Source organism: Seriola dumerili, unplaced genomic scaffold (assembly GCF_002260705.1).
Source record: "Seriola dumerili isolate Sdu_G_001 unplaced genomic scaffold, Sdu_1.0 BDQW01002174.1, whole genome shotgun sequence".
NCBI lineage: Eukaryota > Metazoa > Chordata > Actinopteri > Carangiformes > Carangidae > Seriola > Seriola dumerili.
Genome location: NW_019176429.1, coordinates 83,237 through 105,987, shown reverse-complemented (window position 1 = coordinate 105,987; position 22,751 = coordinate 83,237). Strand labels below are relative to the sequence as shown.

The 22,751-nt window shown below is 39.6% G+C and overlaps 1 protein-coding gene across 1 annotated transcript; it reads left to right on the top strand.

Annotated features, from left to right (window-relative positions):
* rnf166 (ring finger protein 166) lies at window positions 1–9,425 on the top strand. Its single transcript, XM_022769047.1, has 6 exons — window positions 1–427; window positions 3,004–3,160; window positions 4,011–4,123; window positions 4,468–4,582; window positions 5,925–6,032; window positions 8,665–9,425. The coding sequence occupies exons 1-6, from the start codon at window positions 237–239 to the stop codon at window positions 8,728–8,730; spliced, it is 750 nt and encodes a 249-aa protein (XP_022624768.1). The 5' UTR covers window positions 1–236; the 3' UTR covers window positions 8,731–9,425.
* The last annotated feature ends 13,326 nt before the right edge of the window (window positions 9,426–22,751 follow it).

Sequence of the window (22,751 nt, the reverse complement as noted above, 5' to 3'; positions counted from 1 at the left end):
GCTCTGCTTCCAATGTTTACTTCTCCGGCATGTCTTCTCCAGCCAGGGGAAAGTAATGCTTTGTTTCGGTGAAGATAATTTCATAGCGAGTATATCGAAAAGCCACCATGTTTGTACGACATATATTCAAACTGCTGTACGGATAATGCGCCAGCTGCCAGCACTTTGAACAGTTGGACAGCTTCCTCTCACGGGAAGCGAGCTGTTGTCGACAGTTGCAGATCCTCTCCGGCTCCATGATGGCGATGTTTCGGAGCTTTGTCTCGGCGAGCACCCAGCTCCGTCAGCAGCAGCCGCAACAGCAGCAGCCCAGCAGCGGCTCAGGCTCCCCGGCAGCCCCGGCTGAGGGCATCGAGAGCCAGTTCTCCTGTCCTATCTGCCTGGAGGTCTACCACAAACCCGTCAGCATCGCCAGCTGTGCTCACACGTAAAGTATCTACTTCTTGTTTGGATGTGTGTTGCTGTGCGTACAGTAAGTTACGGTGACATGTCGCTTGTTCATTCCAGGAGTGCTGTATGTGTGATGTTGTGTGGTTTATGTGTTGTTAGTCACAGCTGGACTGGGTTAGTTCATTTGGCCCATTGTTTTTCTAAAACATCTGGCAGCAGCTGCACCAGACAGTGCTGTTGTCATTCACCTTTGACTGATGTTGACTCCATCACTACAGTTATTATCCTCAAACAGATCATGTTATCATCATATTTGGCAATATGAACAAACATCCTCTAATTCATTGCAATGTTTTAGTGGTGGAATAAGGTGTAATGTGTTTTTTATACCCCAGCAATATGGTTTTAATTGAGATGTTTAAATGAGATGCGCAAATATTTTTGCATCTTTCAAACAAAATAAATAGGGCCTGACATATTGTCAGATAGACGCTTATCTCATATTGTTATCTGTAGGCTTGTAGGCCATACAGTCGAACCCAGACATCGCAGTACTTTATATTATGATGACATTATTGTATTACTGTATTTTATCCTTTAGGTGCTTTATTTTTATAATATATAATTATATTATTGGACTTTATGTTTCAGGTTTATGTTATCAAATATTGGCCTAAGCCTTGTTATCAGTGTAAATGTCAGCTGTTAAATAACACAAATTCACAGTACAGAAATACCAAAGATTTTAGGTTGAAGGTGGTTTAGAAACAGAGTCTCAGTTTCATTGTTTGTCACTCATCACAGTGGACCTGGTACCTCATGCCTGGTGATGTATTTCACTGAACAGTAGTGAAAAGCTCCTCACTGATGGTGACATCAAGCGGCATGGATGTCGTCCACAGAGAGAAAACAAGGCCACAGTTCTGTAAAGAAAAAACAAGCTGTCAGTCATTACACAGATGAAAACTCTCTGCATGTCAGCAGACCCAAGTGCAAGAGAAATAAGAGTTCTGATGACAGACATCAGGCTACAACACCAAAAACATCTTTACCAGAGAAGTGGAAGCTTGTTCCTCTGCACTGAGAACTGCATGTTGTGGTTTTCTTGTACTCTAACTTGCACATGTCATTAATTATTTCTGGATGAGGGTTTGCTGTGGGGGAAACAGGTATCTGAAGACTGAGGTCATCTTGGATCATTTGCAGTCAAGTTAATGTTGATGTGTTACTTGTGAAGACTTGTGTAACTGATGGGATAGTGATATTATCAACTCTTACTGTCTCAGAGAGGTGTATTTCGAATTGTTCTCAGCGTGGAGCTGAAGAGAACAACAGAGCAGATCAGACCTTAGGTAGCCTCAGTTCTATTTCTGGTTAAAGGGAAAATGCAGCTATTTTTACTTCTCTGCTGCTAATGGGGTTAGGTGAAACATGAGGTACTGACACTAATGTTTGCTTCTCACTGGCCCATACATACTGTACACACACATACACACAACAGATCAGACTCAGCTCTATACTGTGTGTGTAAAACATATGTCTGACTCCCAGTGTCTCCAGTTAAAGCTTTCATCTGTCAAATCCTTGTAAAGTTAATTCATCTGCTCAGAACAGATCATTTTCACACAGGCACAACCTAAGAGTGACTGTGTGTGTGTGTGTGTGTGTGTGTGTGTGTGTGTGTGTGTGTGTGTGTGTTGTGCTGTATATTGTGACTCTTAATTCAACATTGGATTTTGAAGGAAAGACTCCTGAATATGGTAGAATTTAGGGCTGCAAAATTAATCGAATATAATTGAAATCACAATATGGCCAAGTGCCATTTCCAAATCACAGGAGCTGCAATTGTTTTGATGAAGGTAAAATGTGTCACATTGTTGTTTGCATCATTAGCGTTGTGGTGCAAATCATATTCTCCAGATGTAAAGGAACATGTTAGTTTGATACAAGACCATCAAAAATCACATCATCATCATTTAAAAAAATTTTTTCAGTGAAAATGAAAATGCAAAAACAATCACTGTAAGTGAAACATACTGCAATTGCAATATCTGCCAAAAATAATCGCAATATGATTTGTTTGAATGATTTGCGTAATGTGCGGCTCTAGTAGAATTCTAACTTCTTCCACAAAAAACCCAGCACTCAGGGACAAAGTGAATACTGCTGTAAATGACATCCATGAAATGAACCTATGTTATAATTTCATATCATTCTAATACCATTAAACCATTAGTCACCTGCAAGAAAACCAATGGAAAGTAAGTTATAACTGATTAAATGTTAAATAAACAGAAAGACCCAAACATTTCTCAGTAAATCTGTGATGTGTTTTGTTTTTTTGTTTTTTGGGTTCATCGGTTTAGGCTAGGTTATTGATAATATCATAATTATTATTGTTACTTAGTAGTTTATTGCAATACAAAGCTCAATGTAAGGAATGTCAATTGGGGGGGGGGGGGGGGGGGTTCTCCTATCTGACCATCGGAATATACTGGTCCCTTAAAGGCTGGCGAGCGTCTCCCTACACCAGCAGGGTGACTCTGGGTGGGGACAGAGAGGGAGCAGTACCTGCCCTGCTCTAACTTCACCTTTTCTCCTCTGCTGTTCCAGGTTCTGTGGGGAGTGTCTGCAGCCGTGTCTTCAGGTGACCTCACCCCTCTGCCCTCTCTGTCGTGTGCCCTTTGACCCCAAGAAAGTGGAGCGCTCCTCCAGTGTGGAGAAGCAGCTGGCCTCATACAAAGCACCCTGCAGGGGCTGTAGCAAGAAGGTAGATACTGACCGTCAGCACCAATGTCACAAAATCATGGGCGTAACTTTCCATACTCTGATTAGTGTCTGATTATTATTACTTGGTACATAAATAGATATCATCTTGTGACTGTAACTTTTCTCCAGAATGTAAGATGTATGAAGATACAATTCATATTTTATTTTTGCAAGTATTATTTATTTTACAGCTGCTGTGAGAAGTGATGGTGCCTTGAAGTGTAAAACATTTTAGAAAATAAAAGCACTTAACAGAAAATAACCCAAATAAAATAACAAAACAAATCTACTGTATAAAATAAAAACACACATACATGTACAGTACGTATCAGTTAAAATGTACACAAGCACAGAGCTGTACAAGATAAACAGTGAGACTGGTGTGACAAAATGAACCCACACCATGCTAGTGAAGATGTTACTGATATTGATATATAATGTGTGTGTGTGTGTGTGTGTGTGTGTGTGTGTGTGTGTGTGTGTGTGTGTGTGTGTGTGTGTGTGTGTGTGTGTGTGTGGGAAAACTCTTTGAATTCTGGATTTATTGAATGGGAATGAAACCATAACTTGATAGCAGGCAGATTGATACCTGAAAGTCAACATTACCTACTGGGTCTTGTTTTGAGTATAGATAATGACAGGAACAGGATCGATCCGTCTCACGTTAGACCACATTCTGGCATATGAGTGATATGATATGACTCTTGTTAGTGCTGCACTCTTTGCTTCTCTGCTGCTGTTGTGTGTTTGCGCCTATCACCCCACTGGTGCTTTCACATGCAAGTGATTAAGTAATTAACAGAAGATAATTTTGAAAAAAAATGCGTGTGTGTGTGTGTGTGTGTTCTCAGGTGGCTCTGGCGAAGATGAGGTCCCACATTGCTTCCTGTTCTAAAGTACAGGAGCAGATAGCCAACTGTCCCAAGTTTGTCCCTGTGGTCCCCACCTCCCAACCTATACCAAGGTACACACACTTGACAGTGACAGTGCTCAGCTGCAGAGACTATGTATGTTCACATTAGCAACTACATTTCCCATGAGTCCCAGCCATAGGTGCACTATCAAAGCTTCAGTGGAAGTTTACATTGTTGTATTTAAGTAGAGTACATTCCACATACATCTTTCTCCACTGTCTCACAGTGAAATAAACCCATACACAGATCATAAACCATGTGATAAATTGCACATGACCACACTGTACATTCTGACTCATTACCTATAAATTTCCAAGGCTAGTTAGCAGGATTGAATTAGCTGCTACAGGCTTGTGATAATTCATGTCCTCTCTTTGTGTCCTCTCTCATGTAGCAATATTCCAAACCGGTCAACATTTGTGTGTCCATTCTGTGGGGCCAGGAACCTGGACCAGCAGGAACTGGTGAAGCACTGTATGGACAACCACCGTAATGACCCCAATAAAGTGGTAAGAGACTACTCTCTAATATACCAGGTGATCTACACTAACTCAGCTGATCCTGAATCTCCAGATGTGCTCTCAGTTAGTCCCAGAAACAGCTTTTTTAGATAGATAGATAGATAGATAGATACTTTATTTATCCCCTCTGGGAAATTCATGTGTCCATTAGCTCATTGTTGTATAATAATAATGATAATGATAATGATAATGATAATGATAATGATAATGATAATGATAATGATAATGATAATAATAATATAATAATAATAAAAACAGTTGATAATAATAAAAACAGTTAATAATAAATAAAGATAGATTAGATAGATAGATTAGTCCACTTCCTTTGGCTGAGGTGTTGTATAGCCTGATGGCAGTGGGAACAAAGGATCTCCTGAACCTCTCTGTTCTGCAGTGCAGTGAGATGAGACATTTGCTGCAGCTGTAACTGATTCTCTGTCCTGCCAGAATGTTGTGGAGAGGATGGTTGGTATTGTCCAAGATGGCCTCCATCTTACATTGCATGCGTCTCTCCCCAACAGTCCTGAGTGAGTCCAGACTCCTGCCAAGCACAGACCCAGCCTTTTTTACCAGCTTATCCAGCCTCTTTGCGTTCATGTCGGACATCCTGCTGTCCCAGCAGACTGCAGCATAAAAGAGTACACTGGCCACCACTGACTGATAAAACATGTGCAGCATTTCACTGCAGACGTCAAAGGACCTGAGCCTCCTGAGGAAAAAGAGCCGCATGAACTTTTTTTAGAAACCCCAGAACAGTTTCAGGTTCTCAGGAACTTTATCCACATTTTGTCTACATGAACCGGGTTTTGGTTCCTGGTCTTTGCTACTGCCCACCCCAAAACATCATCATTCCTGAGGTGTCAGGGTGGAGTAGCCGTACTGAACACACTAGAGACCTCCAGACTACAACTCCTTGTAATCTGATCTTATTAACATCTTCATGCTTCCAGTTTTGTGCGCATATTTCATGTTGTATTTTACATCACATTTGATTTACTTTTGAATGCTCTGGGTGTTTTGTTTCTAATGTCTTGTATGTGATTTATCTCACTTTTGGCATTTTTGTATTTTACACATTGTTCATGTCATTTAGTTTTATGTCCAGCCCTTTAACACATATTTTGAGCAATATTCTGCTGTAATAAACTCTGACTTGACTTCAGTTCAGTGTCTGATTACACATGCATGTGACTGTCTGTCTGAGTTGTGGCAGTAGCTTGACATAAACTGTGGTGTGTGTGTGTGTGTGTGTGTGTGTGTGTGTGTGTGTGTGTGTGTGTGTGTGTGTGTGTGTGTGTGTGTGTGTGTGTGTGTATCTCTATCTCTCCAGGTGTGTCCAGTGTGTTCAGCCATGCCGTGGGGAGACCCCAGCTATAAGAGCTCCAACTTCCTCCAGCATCTTCTCCACAGACACAAGTTCTCCTATGACACCTTTGTTGTAAGTCCAATTCCTGTTGATTTTAATGTTTAAAAATAACATTTTTAACTTTTACTGCAAGGAAATCATAGAATCATTTCAACAAAGCTAAAGGGAAACATATTCTTTCACCTCTCTTTGGCTGATATCGCTCTGTATAGATTTGGATTCATCTGTCACTGAGATTTCTGCCTCCATTCTAATACAATGGAGGGAATTTTTTCTGTGCTGCTTACAGTACTGAAAAGTCATTTTTTATAAACATTCAACAGCAACATCATCGCTGAGAACACACTTCCTCTGTAGATAGTAGTTCCAGTGGAAGCCAGGGAAGGTGGTCCTGCTTTATCCCCTGATCCTGAGAAGCTCCCATGAAGAGGGTCCTGTGTCAAAATCTAGTTTTAATACATTGTTTCAGTTGTATGCATATTCTTAAATGAATGTGTTTAATCCAATAGAAAAACACCACACAGACAGGGAGGGGGGTTAATGCAGTCCAATAGCTGAATGTTTGCTGTGGTGCTCCCTGGCAGGGTGATGTGGCCATGATGAAATCATCAAATCTGATGTCACACATTCTTACATGATATAACAAAAATATAAACGCAACACTTTTGTTTTTGCTCCCATTTTTCATTCATTGAAATTAAAGATCTAAGACTTTTTCTAAACACACAAAAGACGTCTACTACGAACTTCTGCTTTGCCAAGATCATCCATCCACCTGACAGGTGTGACATGTCAAGATGCTGATCCCACAGCATGATTACTGCACCGGTGTGACTTGGGTTGGTCTCAGTAAAAGGCCACTTTAACATGTGCAGTTTTATGTTGAAAAAGGCAGAGGCTACAGATGTACAGTTTTTTATGGGGAGGGCCGTGGGTCAGAAAACAAGAGAGTATCTGGTGTAACCACTGTTTGCCTCATGCAGTGCGACACATCTCCTCTTCAGAGAGTTGATCAGGTTGTTGGTTATTGCCCACTCCTGTTCAGTGGCTTCAGTGGTTACTTCCTGAAGCCACTGTATATATAGACTTCCATATATTACACACCTCCATATATTTAACACATGTATACACACATAAAAAACATTTGACTATAAGTCACCACTGGTAAATTCATGTACTTAAAAGGCCTAATTTATTCCCAAAACTAGTGAAGCAGGTTTCCAGCTGTAGAAGAATTGTATAAGAACAATGATATGGTATAACGTTTGGGAATTTTCAGACCTTATCATCACATTGGGACTTTTTCCACTGGTCCACATCTAAGAAACATCCGCCTGTCATATTTTGTACATGTGTATGTTATGTAACAGTATGTATATGTTACAGTGAATCTACATGTTACACATGTACTCACCGTCAAACCTACACCTGATAACTGGAGTCACATGGGGGTTTATCTTCTATTGAACAACTTATTCTTTTAACCTTCAGTAATAATCACTTGCAGTTTTCAATGCTTATTGTTCTCTAGGTGTCTGACTCCCATGAGCACGTGGTTGCATAAGGAGATTTCTCCAGGTTGACAGTTTCACTATAAAAATAACTCAGTATTTTATTTTTGTGTCCACCTGACTGAGCTGATATAACTGAATTTACAAATATCTGAAACATTGCTTTTGTTCTAGTCCACACACTCATCAATTTACTGTTCCATCATACAGATCTTGTAACAAAAGTAAAAGCATAATATACTTTAACTGTCTTTCAGCAAATAATGTTAATGTGTCTCAATGAACGGTATATCAGACAGCAAAAATAATTCACAATTGATTGTTTATGAATCAGGAAAAACGGATGAGGAAGTGTTTCTTTAGTGTTTGTTTGATTCATGTAAGTGTAAGGTTTGGATCTATGTTGCACTGACTATTATAAAAAAAATCCCCATCACATTATTTGTGGTCATTTGCACATATAGTCACACAAAAGGACATTGATTTTGTGCGAATACATACAAGTGGCCCATGGAGCAGCCTCCTTAAATAATGGATGGTCCATAGAATAATATTTATTTAAACTTTATTTGTACAGCACCTTTCATACAAGAAATGTATGAAATGAAATGTACAACAAAGAAATGAAATGCTTCACATGAAAAGACATAAAATGAAACATTAAAAACACTGATGTAAAAGGAGATGGAATAATAATAAAATAATAAATCATTAAAATAGAAAAATGATTACATAGAATGCATAAAATTGGTAAGACATCAATATTCATAACAGCATTTAAAATAAGTGCTGAGCAAAGTGCAAAATTGTAAAGAGATAAGGTTTTATCTTTCTTTTGAGAACACTTCTTCTCTGGTATCTACAGGTCATGTGTTCCACACATAGACTGTATATAAAGGGTTCCACAGCTTTGGGCTGTAACTGACAAAGGCTGCATCCCCAATTTTCCTACAGCTGTTACTGGAACCTTCAATAAAGCATCAGCAGATGACCTCAGTGTTCTCGGAGGTCTATAGTTAATCAGGGAGTTAAGATGCAGCTTGGTCCTCGCCCGTTAAGGCATTTGTATATAAGGAGGAGGAGCTTAAAATCTATTCTAAATGTAACAGGAAGCCATAGAAGAGGTAGTTAGATGCAGGTTGTGTGGTGTGGTGTACAGTGACTCTCAGCTGTTGTTTCTTGCGTTTCATCAGGACTACAGCATTGATGAAGAGGCAGCACTGCAGGCAGCTCTGGCACTGTCACTGGCTGAAAACTGACGAGTCCCACCACCATCGTCCTCCTCACTGTTAGCACAAACTCCACCATAACTGCTGTCACCCTGGTCCCGCTGCACTGCTGCTGTTCCTCCCTGACTGAGAAGGTGTCATCCATCCAACAGACACACCTGACCCTCACAGTGTGTGCAGAGATCCGACTCACTGAGACGTCCAGCCAGTTTTGGATTAGGTGATAAACTCTGTCTTTTCACACCAAGGATATTTGTATTCTGGTGTAATATTAGTGTAAGCGTTACAAAACAACGGGAGTTTGGATGTACTGGATCTTCACTGCTTCATTTGGACTTAATGATTTGAAGACAGAGGATCCTGTGGGTTTGGAGTGGATCCAGTGGTCCAGACCACTTCTGAATGTGGTCTGAGTGATCGGATCTCAAATGTGTCCTCAATGCGTCTTGGGTGCGTTCACACCTGAACTTAAAGCTGATCACTGGTGATCAGATCACCTGAGACAGATGTTAACACCAGGTTTGAACAGGGCCTTCACCCTTCACCAGTAGTTCAGGTCTCTGACAACTCAGCTCAGCTCAGTAGGACATGAAGAGCTGGAGCTGTTCGTAGTGCAGTAACATGGTAACACTTGAAGTGGTACTGTCCATGACATCCTCTAATGGTCATGGTCTGTAGGTTTGAGGACCACACCATAAGTTGGGAACATCCCCTCTCCCCCTCAAAACCCAACCATTTATACTTTCTACAACCAAGACTGAAAGTAAATTTCTTTCTCGAGGGTCTGTGTGATCCATCTCAGTTGGCAGTTTATTAGGAACACCTGGCTGAAACTAATGCAGTCTCAGAAAACTCTCCAGTGACATATCCTCCTTCATGAAGCTCTGAATGTTCAGTTTTTGTTGAAACTGTTTCAGAGAGGTGTCGGTTTAACTGTGGGATCGTTTTGGAGGCTGCAGTTGGTTACTTTTTCACAGATGCTCCTAATAAACTGCCAGCTGAATACACACCTGTGCATGCAGACATCCAGTGGAGTACTAACAGAGGCAAATCAGCTGTCCACTTATGTTCTGGACCATATCAGGCCGAAGGCTCTTTACACGCCGCCACCAAACACACACACAGTTTCCTCGGCTCATTGTCACCTCAGTGCTTCGTGTGGAGCCTCACTCACAGATGTAGACAAAGAAGCTTAAAATCAGCATTTAGAGTTGTGTTAACTTCACTTGGCACAGTAATGGCAGTGTGATTGGTCAGTCTTGATGTTAGATGCTAATGGCAGATTAGACTTTTCCAATATGGAAGAATTATCAGGTTTCTAATCCATGACTCTGATCAAAGATTTAACATTCAACGCACTTCAGTCTCTTTGGACGGAAGCAGTTGGCATCAGGAGCTGGGTCCTTTAACCAGATCCCAGAACAGCTGGACTCATTGGTAAATTCACCCAAAGAGCCAAGTGTTGAAGTGAGCAGAGTCAGACCGCCAGCTGACATCCGGACCTGTGGAACTGATCAGTGTCATGTTGAACTAGTTTGAAATGTTTCCATGATAAATTGGTATTTTGGCAGCACCAAACTGGCTGATACACATCCTGGAAGCTGAGCCGCAGCTCATCCGTTACTGTCCAACCCCAGCTTCACTGAAGACAACAGCAGAGACATAAACCCAAGAGATGACAGACTTGCATCAACGAAGAAAGGATCACTCACCATGTCCCTAACAGCTCATACAACGGCGTCATTCATCCACAGTATGTTAACGTTTACAATAACAGACATTAGCAGCCCATTCACTGTCACACCCAAAAGCAAAGTTGAACAGTTCCTATTTTTTATCCGTGTGAATATTTGCACTTGTTAACGTTTTTTTCTACCAGATTGATCTGCAGATATTAGCTGTAAAAAATCAGACAGGTTGGAAGTGCTGGATTGAGGTCTGACCTCCGTGTTACTGTTACCTGCTTCAACTCTTGCTACAAGGAATATTTTTATGATGCATCTGCCAAGATAAATGAGTATAAAAAGATATATTTTTGGAAAATGTTTCCGTTTCAAAACCACCAGACTAATATCAGACATGGGTCACATATGTGTCTGCAACCTTTCTGGGACACTGAAGTTGATTTACAAACTTGAATTGCTGTTCTCACACACACACACACACACACACACACACAAGAAACTTGTACAGGACTAGAGAGGATGGGACTTGTTGAACAGAGGTGTTTTCTGTAGTTGCACCAATAGATGGCGTCCTTCTCCAGACATGCAGAGCCATACTGAAGCCCTCACACACACAAACACATGGAGACCATGTTTTCTATGGAGGCAGGATGTGGAGAAAATAGAAAGGCTAACTTTGGCTAATGTTTCCACAGAAAGATGCATCCATCATTTGCACTTTAATTCATTCAGTTTTTTAATAATAGTTGGAATTCTTTTTGTATAATCTTAACTCTTGTTTAATGTTTTTTGCAATTAAATCTCAATGAAGATGAGTCTTTAGTTTAAAAAAAGATCTTGTAAATTGTAAAAGGCGTCAGATGTTAGTTTGTTTGATAGAAAATGTACCATTAGTTTAATTTGTATGACAAAAATCTCAAATATTTGTTGACTGAATACTTCATTTAAATGGGCAGCATGTGCCATGTGTTTCTTCCAATGATGTTTTTTGTGAATCCTCTTTATGCAACAGCAGAGCTGACGTTGACCCACTGTAATCACAGGAGGAGTTCTGGCCTGTTGTCACCACAGATCACAGATCAAAACATGGATCAGATCATACAGAAGTGAAGTCTTCAGACTGAGCATGAAGCTGATTTTCTTTTGCATTACTGATGCAAATTGGACTGTTGATAACTACAGTGGCCCTGAGAGATCAACACACTGCTGCACAACTTAAGAAAAAATGCAAACAGACAAAACACAAACAGCTTCAGAAATCATCTTCATCAATTTGACAACACATGAAGTGTTTCCAGGGGACACTAAAAAGTGATGCAGGGGCACCCCGGTGCATACTGTAAGGGCTTAGTCCTAACCGCAGTGAGCCAGGTTCATGCACGACTTGTGGCTCTTTGCTGCATATCATCCTCTCTCTCTCTCTCTCTCTCTCTCTCTCTCTCTCTCTCTCTCTCTGTCTCTCTCTCTCTCTCTCTGTTGCCATTGAAATTAAGGCAAAAAAATAACTTAAAAAAGTGATTAACTTGGCTAGGACAGACTTGAGTGGATGTATTATGAAACATCTATGTGCACTTGTTCAACACTTCTTAACTTCAAAAGTTGCAAAGTATTGAACAACAAGTTTGTTGTGAGTACTTGCAGCTCATGTGTTGTCAAACTGATGAAGATGTTTTCTGATTTATTTGTTTTGTCTATTTGCATTTCTTAAGTTTCAGTGTGTTGAGCTCTCAGGGACACCGTAGATAACGGACTGTGCAGACATCAGCTGTCTGATGTCAAAATTCACCAGGATTCAGTTCAATAACTTCCTATTATTTTCCAACACACTCCTCTCAGTTTCTCTGTTCGTGCATGAATCATAAAACATTGGGATGAGCCCAAATCCCTTGCTCTTGTTGATACAGTTTTTTCACTGTAATCTGAGCTTCCAAACATATTGACCAAAATATTAGAGCCCGACCGATATTGGATTTTTGGGGTTGATACCGATATTATGGAGTGAAAAATTCAGATATCAATATATCGGCCTATATTGTCAAAAATTACATCAGTGCACTGAAGTGGTAAATTTAACTGGGAATTAAATAACTATCGAAATAAATAACTATAAATAAAAAACATAAGAACAAATACACTATGTATATATATCATATATATATATTTAACTTAAATGAAAACAAAGGATCAAATATACATAAAATGCTGCCTATATAACTTGACTTTAACCGAGCATTTCCACTGCATTATTGCTTCTTAGTAAAAGTTTTCATATCAGTGCATATCGGAGAATATATGCACCGATACCGATAATCTGTGATAGACCGATTAAAATATATCCAATCTCACACCTTTGTGTTGACATTAGGAGGTGCTGCTGCACTTTAAAAATTAACCTCACGTTCAGTCTGAACACAGCTTTTAAAATTTTAATGAAAAAAGTCACAGCTCCATCAATGAGTTTTTTTTTCCTCTTCAGAAAAACTGATGACTGACACTTTTAGCGTATGCACCATGAAAAGATTCATCTGTCTTCTTTCTGGTGTCAGTATTCTTCTTCAGTAAAGTGCATATCATGCTCATAATATAAAAACTTTAAATCTTTCACGTAAATGAAAGCTGTTTTTAATATTTGAGTGGATTTCACAGCCCTCAAACAAACACAACTATTTCTTCTGTTTTTTATATTCATGTTATAATAGCAATCTTTTCTAAATGCTTGTTACCTTATGCTTGTTCACAGCACTCTTACCTCTGTAGCAGAACTCTTAGAGTCTTATTTTGTTACGGTTTATGTACTCCATGTTTATCAGTGTCTTTCTGAACTATTTAGTTAAACACATTTCCCTCAAGACATGTAAATAATCTGTTTTTGTGCTGTTGCATTTAATATGTTATGAAACTGTTCCTGCTGATGTTTGAAGGCAGCTGTACAGGTTACAGCAACTCAGCAGCCACATACACAGAGAAACACGGAAGATCAGGAGCTAAGTGTGTTAGACTGTGGAGGCTTTGGAGGATTTTCTTAACAATGTGTAGTGCAAACATGGATGTGCATGAACACTGTCTGGCTTGTTAGGATTAAAGGAGTGGTTCAGATTTTTATCGCAAAACAATTCTCACTTGCCATGTGTAGTCGCTGTAATCTGTAGTAGCAATCAGCGACATGGTAGACATGTATTTTAAATTCAGATGAAGCTAATAGTCTGAGTGACCCAAATCAAGTGGGTAGCGTTGTTCTGGTTATTCATATGGTGGTTTGTTGTTGGTGATTCCACAGCAAGGAAATACCGCCTGTGGTAACAGGAAGAGCAAGTTTCATTCTCAAAAGTCTGTAACTTAAGGTGACCAGATTTTTTAAAATGAAAACCGGGGTCATCTCCAGTTCGACGGTCAATATATATCAGTAAAAATATCCAATGTTTTTATGTATTTTGTGTAATTATGTAAACTGTGGTGAAGGCCAACTGATAAAATTAGTAGGGTTGCCAACTGTCCCACAAAATAGCCTTACGGAAACATCCCCTAATTGGAAACAAAAAGATGTTTTCCGTATTGAACTGATACTGCTAGTTGTCCTGTATTTTTGAGACTCAATTCAGTGTAATTCTATGGAAGATAAATATGACAGGTTAGACTATTAAAACAGGGTATTTTGTTTGATTTCTAACCAATGAGTGAGGCAGATAACCTTTTGTCTGCCTAGAAACAACAAAAAAGGAAAAATTTGATTTGATAAGTCTTATTTATCTTTTTTTTTTCTTATTTATTTCTTATTTTGCTAAAGCTAGCAGCCAGCTCGCTCTGTTGGCCAAACAAGCACAACGCTAGACATCTGCCTGTCTGCTCTGCTGCTCCGCCCTGTCTTTAATTCAGTTAAAAACGCTGCCATTTGCGGGGACAGCTCCAGACGGAGACAGGCCATGGAAAACAGGGATGTCTGGTCAGCCTACTGTAATTTTTGAGATAGCTAACTCAGACTGTCCACACCTCATTAGCTTTAGGATGCACAGAACAAAGGGAATGCTACATGGCTAGCATGGAAGGAGGTCTACAGTGATTACAGCGACCACAGACTCTTTGTGTACATGTGACATGTGAGTATTGTTTTGTGATAAACAGGAAAAATCCAAACCTATCCTATAAGTATTGCTAACTAGCCAACAGACTCATTTAGCACCAACATGCTAATGCTACCTTCTACTAGCACAGCAGATACTGTATTTAGCCTGCTAATTACATTATCTAAACCATTCTAGCACCTCCAACTTAACTAATAGAACTGTAGCCTGCTTTAACCAAGACCCCAGATGGCTAACAGGGTGTCAGGGACTGACTGGACCCCAATGAAGTGGATTAATGGTAAAATAAGAGCTGAGGTGACAGTCGGATCTCACCCTACTTGCTGCTTTAAAGGGGCAGTTCACAGATTGTACATACAGAGGTCAGTTTAGTTGTCATTTCCTAATCAACAGCTGTTTACTATCTGTCTACTTTAGAGAATATTACTCTCATGATGTTATAGTGATGTCATCAGGGTTAGCTCAGCTTGGGCTCACAGACAACAAACTTACAACAGAAAACTGTTACAAACTGAAGGCATGACATTTGAAAATTGTGGGTGTTTACCAGACAAGACTCTAAGAGAAGAGATGCCGTCCAGTTGAATTATGGGAAATGTAGGAGCCAGTGTATTTGGAGCTGTCACAGCCGCAGCTGTTGATATATTTTTTTAACACTTTCTCTCTTGAGTTCCTCACTAAACCCCTGGAGTGCCCCTGTAAAACATAAAACCACAACACCACTAAAAAACTGTCAATGTCATGTCAAGTAAAAGTGAAACAAACTTTAACCCCAAAACACTGGAGTAAAAGTGAAAAGAGTAGGTGGGTGCCATTTTCAAATTAATTACACAAAAATAAAGATTTATTGTATTAAAAAAATCAGACATCACCTTGGCAAAATGTTCACAAGTAGGCGATATAATGTAGATTCAAAACAGCACATTGTCTTGAGACCAAACTGATTAACTTCTTACTCTGAGGTGAGTTTCACTGAGGTATGTTTGAGTGGAAAGACGTTTGAAGACGAGTGCAGACGAGTAAATCTGAAGTCTGCCTTCAGTGTGATATAATATGCATTCTTTATAAACATAGTAATAATACCAATAAGAAGTGCTTGCAGTGCCAGTGCTGCTGGAGATGATGATGATGTCTGGATTTTCCAGTTGTTGCACTGCTTGGGATTTTATCAAAACACTATAAAGATTTTTTTTTGTTTGTTTTTTTAGCATTTTTTTTGTTTCCCCCTCAAATAAAATGGAAAAACACAGAATATGTAGTAGTTGTGTTTTTATTATATGGTCTTAAATATGCAACAACATGCTTTGTTGAGACTGTCCTGCGCCCAAGTCATTTGTGCAGCAGGTTAATTATGACCCATAGTTCGGTTTTGTTGCTAGGCTAGTGGTCATTGTAATAATGGTCATAGTAATGATGACAGGAACAAAGGGAAAAGTGCGGTGACGTAGTATAAAGAGAGACAAAGTCCACGTCAGGAGGAGGTTGTGGTGGATGGATGAATATGACACAGGAGAGAGCTGTGCCATTCCCACGTGAAACCAGCAGTTTATGTTGTTTCTATTATCCATGACCGTTCAACAAAGTTAACCACGTTGTTATTATTGTAACCATGACAACAAAGATCGTCTGTTTAAGAAGTACTTATTTCAACTTAAATCACAAGTTTTTTCTTAACCTAACCAAGCCATGACCGTTATTATAGTGACCACAGCGACGAAGGCAGGTACTCTGCTCTAGGTACAGGTTGCATGTTTATTATTGTAACCATGACCACCGAGGTCTGGTATGCCTGCTGCTGCAGGGGCAGTATTTCAGGAGACATTGCTATGGGTCGTATCGGAGGGTTGAAAGAAACGACCTGTGTGGTTGTTCATGTTGGAGGAGTTGAAATAGAAGTCAGTACATTAATGCTCTGTCATAGGCTACTAACTTAGTTTGTATAAGGTCAAATATAAGATCATACACACTGTGCCTGAATCACTGTGTCTCAGGTGGTTTTGTCAAAATTGTGGTTGTGGGGTAAATACATAAAATCATGAGAAGAATTAAGTTTTCATCTCCCTGCAGTGGTATCTACTCTATGCAGATAGTTTTGGATTTATGTGAGATATGTGTGAAATGAGTTTGTGGATTCTTCATAGTAATCATGACTCTGTTTGTGTAAGCACCACACATGAAATTCCATTCACCTCCATCATATTGATGTGGAGGCAGACGTCTCAGACAGATAAAACCAAAGCTTTCTGGACAGACAGGAAGTGAGAAAATACAGATACTGTGTATATCGGGTGAACTGACCCTTTAATAGATGAAGTAAAGAGCACGAAGGGTTCACAATATGTGGCCAGAGATGACTGCAAAGACACACACATACACACTCTTGTGGTCGTGGTGGAAAAAGAGGCGGGGGTGTAATGGCTTGGTTTGGCATAGTTGGAAATGTTAGCACGCAGCACCTGTTGCAACCTCACTGAGCTGCACAGATATACCCAGCTCCATCTCTCCTGTCTGTCTCTACACCACCACAACAACCTGCCCCCCAACCCCACAGAGTCACTCTTCTTTTCTCACTTCACCTATATAAACACGACCACACACACACTCATGATGGCAAATACTGTTAATTTTACATTCTTAGTTGTATCGTGTTTTTCCAGCAACAAAGTGAGATGTCTTAAGACAAATGGCTGCCACGTCAGCATCATTGTTGCATACTCTCTGTGGACCTGGAAGAATCAAATGTATACCTATACTTTCTAAATCCAGATTAACAGGAGCATACTGCATGTTAGACATGTGTGAGGACAATCTGCAAACAATCACTTATTGAACCACTATTAAGATTTAGTTTTGAAATTATTATAATTTATATTAGAGGCATCCTTGCAAAGGAATCCCTGCACACTGAAGGTTGTAAGATTTTACATGTATAACTGCACACTGTCTTATTGAGGATGCACCAAAGCACATGGACAAGCAGGTTAAAGGAAGTTCACTGGTTTCAACCATGATTGTGGTGGCTGCATTGTTTGCCACCTCCATCATTCACCGTCATATAAAACTGATTTTCAATGGCAGATATGATTTGAAACACTGTAACCACTGGGATTACATGTTTTATGATCACAACAAGGTAAGTTCAATGTGAAAAGTTGCAAAATGTTCATATTGAATGTACCTGCACTGACATTATGTTTCATTTATTTTTCCTAAAATATCTGCTTGTAGCAACAAAAGCATGTTTAGGCGACACCAAACATGTGTTTAATGGTAGGGAAAGATCTTTCTAGGTTAAATTTTAAAAAGCCATGTTTACTTTTTCAATATTTCACCAAAACCACCATCAAGTTTCATCAGCCCAAACCTAAACCTCCCTACAACTTCTGTGTGGTACAAGAACACAGCACTTCAATAAGCAACAATTTTATTTTTATATTATTATTATTTTTAAATTTTTAAATATTTCTATTTAGTAGCATATAAACATGATTTTCAGGAGGCAGACTTGTACTGCCTTGTAAATTTGCATCTGGAAATCATATCTTTATAACAGGAAGGCTGACTTACAAGGGGAGCATGAGCTTTGAAAGATGTTTACCAGCAAGGGAGGGTCTAACAACAACATGCTTTTGGTTGCATTATGGGAAATGTAGGATCCAGTGTTTTTGGAGCTCTAGCCATGTAAGGGAGCAGAACCCTATCTTCTGCTGCTTTGATTTTGCCATAATATTTTTATTTCAATTTTTAACACCATGAAGCACAGCCAGTTATTCAATATATTGTATAATTCAGCATGATTGCTGCATTGACACAAAACCAACAACAGAAAACCTCAAAACAAGAATTCTCCTCCTGTTTCAACAAATGTCTTTAGAGGAAATATAAATAATAATAATAATTTCTGGGAAACTTGGAAACTACAATGTCCACAGAAACATAATAAATGAAGGGCTTCCATATTTTCTCAAATATATGCTATTTAACTTTTAATATGTAAGTTATCCTTTCTAATGGAAGGTTTTATCCACTGAGTAGTGCTTGGTCTATCAGTGTTTTTCCATAAACATGTGAAATATATCTTTTGGTGCAAAGCAAGTTGAGGTCTATAAATGCTTATTTACTTTTACTGTAATTATGTTTTTATGGAAATAAGCCCAACAGAGAAAGTTTAGGGTCCAGTACGATTTGTTCTGAAGTAATTTTCTCAGTCATATCTCTTACATCTTCCCAAAACATTTGAATCTTTCTGCATTGCCAAACGCAATGAAACAATGTCCCTCTAGTTTCTGTACATTTGATACACATATCTGGTATGTTTTTATTTATTGATTTAATTCCGCTGCTTTGATTTCTATTTGATCTCTAGGAGTTTACTGATATTCTCTGTATTACCTCCCGTTATGTCTCGCACAACAAGAAGTGTGTGTATCAAAACCTGTTATATCTTATTCCCCTGTTGTCCATAAACACATCAGTGACCATGAACACACACTGTAGCTTATTTTGATTTAGTCCCACACACACCATCCTGCAGCCTCATATACTCAGCACTAGAAAGAAGCGTCAGGCAGGACTTGCACAGCCACACACCTTAACGTCTGTGTATTGAGATGTTTGACTGTCATTTTCACTCATGAAGCTTTACACACAACCCTCAAATATTCATTCTGCCTCTCCTCATCTGACCACAGCATCTGACCTTCTCCATCCTTCAACCCTAATTAGCACACACACACACACACACACCCTAGTCCACACTGAGGCAGATGTCTTGGTAACAAGTGCAACACAGTGTCATTTGCAGGGTATCAGAGGCCTGTGGTGATGGACTGGAAACAGCCACAGACTCACTGTGGAAAATACCGACATAATCTGCCGCCCATTGTTGTCTATTGCTTCCCCCACCCAACACACACATATCCACACTCACACACGTGTTTTTTACTGTATCCGCTGGCCTAATATCGTAGCCTAATAATAGGTCTCATGTCTTGACAGCAGCTAAATCCGGCAGCGCTGTCTTATATTCCTGACACACTGTGAGATGGAGAGCTGCCCTCACGCCTAATATAACAGTTTTCCATGTATTTATAGGCCTGCAGGGAGTCAGAATAGCATCTGTGTGTACTGAAAATGAACCGAGCCGACTGGTTGGGAATATTTAGACCTTGTTCCACGGTTACTATTCATAGCATTCCATTACATCACAACAGAGCCATTCTGGGCAAACAACAGGTGCTCAGACTCATACTACAGGTGCAGGGCAGGGCAAGTGTGTAGCATTGTGACAGCAAGTCAAACATCTCTGCTGCTGCTGCTGCTGCTGCTGCTGCTGCTGGAAAAACTTGGATCATCTTTTTATTAAACTGCACATTGTCACCCAGGACAATCTACAATATATGCCCAGACTGTGCTGACTGATAATTCAACTATACAGGCAGCAATCTTTTACTGCTTGACTTCAGCTCTGTCATGATTGAGTTGGCCTTCCACTAACTTCTACAATGTTCTACAGTGCAATGTCTCATTCAGCTTTTCTTTAATCTGTATCTCTGAAAACACAGACATTTTTAGCTGCAGCTATTAGATCATTTAAACCTTTGTGATTTTAAATTAGATTTTTATATTGATTGTAATCTCTGCTGTGTTACAACGTTTGCAGCGTTGTCTCCTCTCTGTCCTGCTGATATAACAGACTCACCTCTTCAGTTGCAGGCTGTGTTCGGAGTTATTAGTGTTGTTGAAAATGTCAGTGGGATTATGAATGAGGTTTTCCCACTTCTGCAACAGAACCGAGAAGCTCTGTTGTGGATTAAATCTTCATCGTTCTGTGGATGATGTGCAGCTGTATGTCTACTGAACCCCCACCAAGAGATTACTTTGATTTGAGCTGGATTTTAATGTCTTAAACTTGGAAACAGCAGTGAGACAAAATAACCCCGACATCAGGGACCTTCAGATGCATCCCAGTGGAATTCTACAGTGGTGGAAGAGGTATTGAGCAGAAGTAGCAGTACCACACTTTAAAAACACTCCTACATACATTAATTTACTGAAGTAACAGTACAGTATTATCAGCACACCGTACTTTAATCAGAAGAAACTAAGAAAGAAGAGCTTATCAAATTAAAGGTCCATATAGTATAAAGGTAGATGTGCATGTGTAGTGTGATTATAGATCAGGTCTAGGTTCTATATTAATACTGTGAAAGTATCAAAGCCTCAGTCCACAGAGAAATGCACACAGCCTGTATTCAGAAACTGAGCCTTAAAACCAGCCGTCAGGACTTCTGGAACTTTGTGATGTCATTACAAAGCAGTCACTTGCAGGATTTGGTTTCTCTGAGTGTTTACCTGAAATCTGCTATATTTTTATTGGATCACTCAGAAAACAGTCAGCCAATCAAAGAGAGGCTCAGAGCCTCCTCTCTTCTGATTGGCTCACCGACCTGTTGTTACTAGAGCTCCAGAGAGAAGCCTGAGAGAGGAGATGTAAAACTACACTGAGATGGTTTTTGGTTCTTAAAACCACAAATATATCTTCTTATGGATCAACACTTCAAATAAAACACAGGAGGAGAGGAAAATATAGATCTTAATTCATTTAATTTTGTGTGCTTCATAGATCATCTCCTGGATGTCTCCTGGATGACACTGAAATAACAGCTGACAGCAGCAGAGAGAGGAAGAGCTTTAAAATTTTGACAGCAGTAAGATGATTGGCTCACAGAGACAGAATCTGATTGGTTGAACTGAAAGAGTGACAGCCCTCAGTCAGATGATGGAGTTGGAGAGGGAGAACGTAAATAAACAGAGAAGCATGAAGATAAAACTTCCTGAGCTTCATTCACAGTATCACAGCTGACAGGAAACTATGATTCTTTCACAGTGTTTAAAATGTGTGATTTGTTATATTGGGCCGTATGAATTATTCTGACCTTTACCTTTTAAAACCTTCAGTATGTAAACTGACATTATATGGAAATATGATGCAGGAGTGGAGTCTGTGTTTCATCCCTGTGGGGTGTTTTATACGAAATGCATTTTAAATGTTTGATAGTCAAGGAGGCACATGATGAATTCTGCTGAGAATTAATGTGAAACTATTTGTTTACAGTGAAATGAAGTTTGGATTTATCAGTTATTGTAGAGATGACTTCCTGTCTATGAGCTTCCTAACAGCAGCTCCATCTGTTCCCTCGTGTCACCACACAAATACATAAAAAGGTCCAGACATTATTTCTCATTAAGTCAACAAGCATTTATTTTTAATACAAAAACATACACAACAATCCAGTGTTTTCACTGAACAGTTTCATCACAACTAAACTTTTATTCACTCACTTTAAAATAATTTCAAACAGAAACAAACCAACTTCATGACATCTATCACAACCTTGATGTGATTTAATACTAGCTTCATGTAAGTGAACACTCAGTATGCTACTTTCTACTGCAGCTGATCAGAGAGAGAGGGCCTCGCCTGTTGTGATTAGATGTAACACGCCCACCACTCGGGTTTGGTGTTCATCCAGTTTCTTTTAACACTTGTTCCTCATTCACCTTTGATCATCAGGTCTGTCTAAGCTCATGATGCAGGATGCTCATGCAGGCAACAGAAACATTGCTTCAGCTGTTCGTTAGGGTGACTTTAAGATGTCGCCCACACAGTAACATAATACTCTTCTGAGCTCAGTGATCTCTGTTACTACACTATTGTTTGGTTTTTTTTTCTCAGTTTTGCTCATAGTTGTCAGTGTTTCATTCTCCAGACAGAAAAACAACCATATACACTCTGAGTGCAGCCAATGCCGTTGTCTAGTTAGAAACAGGTGTTCACTAGGTGTTTTCTCGAAGGACGTCACATTTCCTGCTGTCATTTTCATCTCCGTTTGGCTTTAGCTCATTTTGTACGGTGGCCCTGAGAGCTCAACGCGCTGCAACTTCAGAAAACACATACAAATAGACAAAAGACAAACAAATTCAGAAAACATCTTCATCAACTTGAGAGCACATTTGTTGCAAATGCTCACAACACAACCAAATACACAAACGCACTGCAAATAGCACAAACAACAAAGGAAGTGTTTCCAGGGGACACTAAAAAGTGATGAACCCGGAACACACTTTGTGACGTTGGAAATTAAAACACTGAACAAGTGTGCATGGATCTAATACATGTATTAGAATACAGCCATGTTAGTGCGTCCAACCGGGTTCATCAGTTTATAGTGTCCCATGGAAACACTTCTGTTGTGATGTGAGTATTTGCAGCTCATGTGTCGTC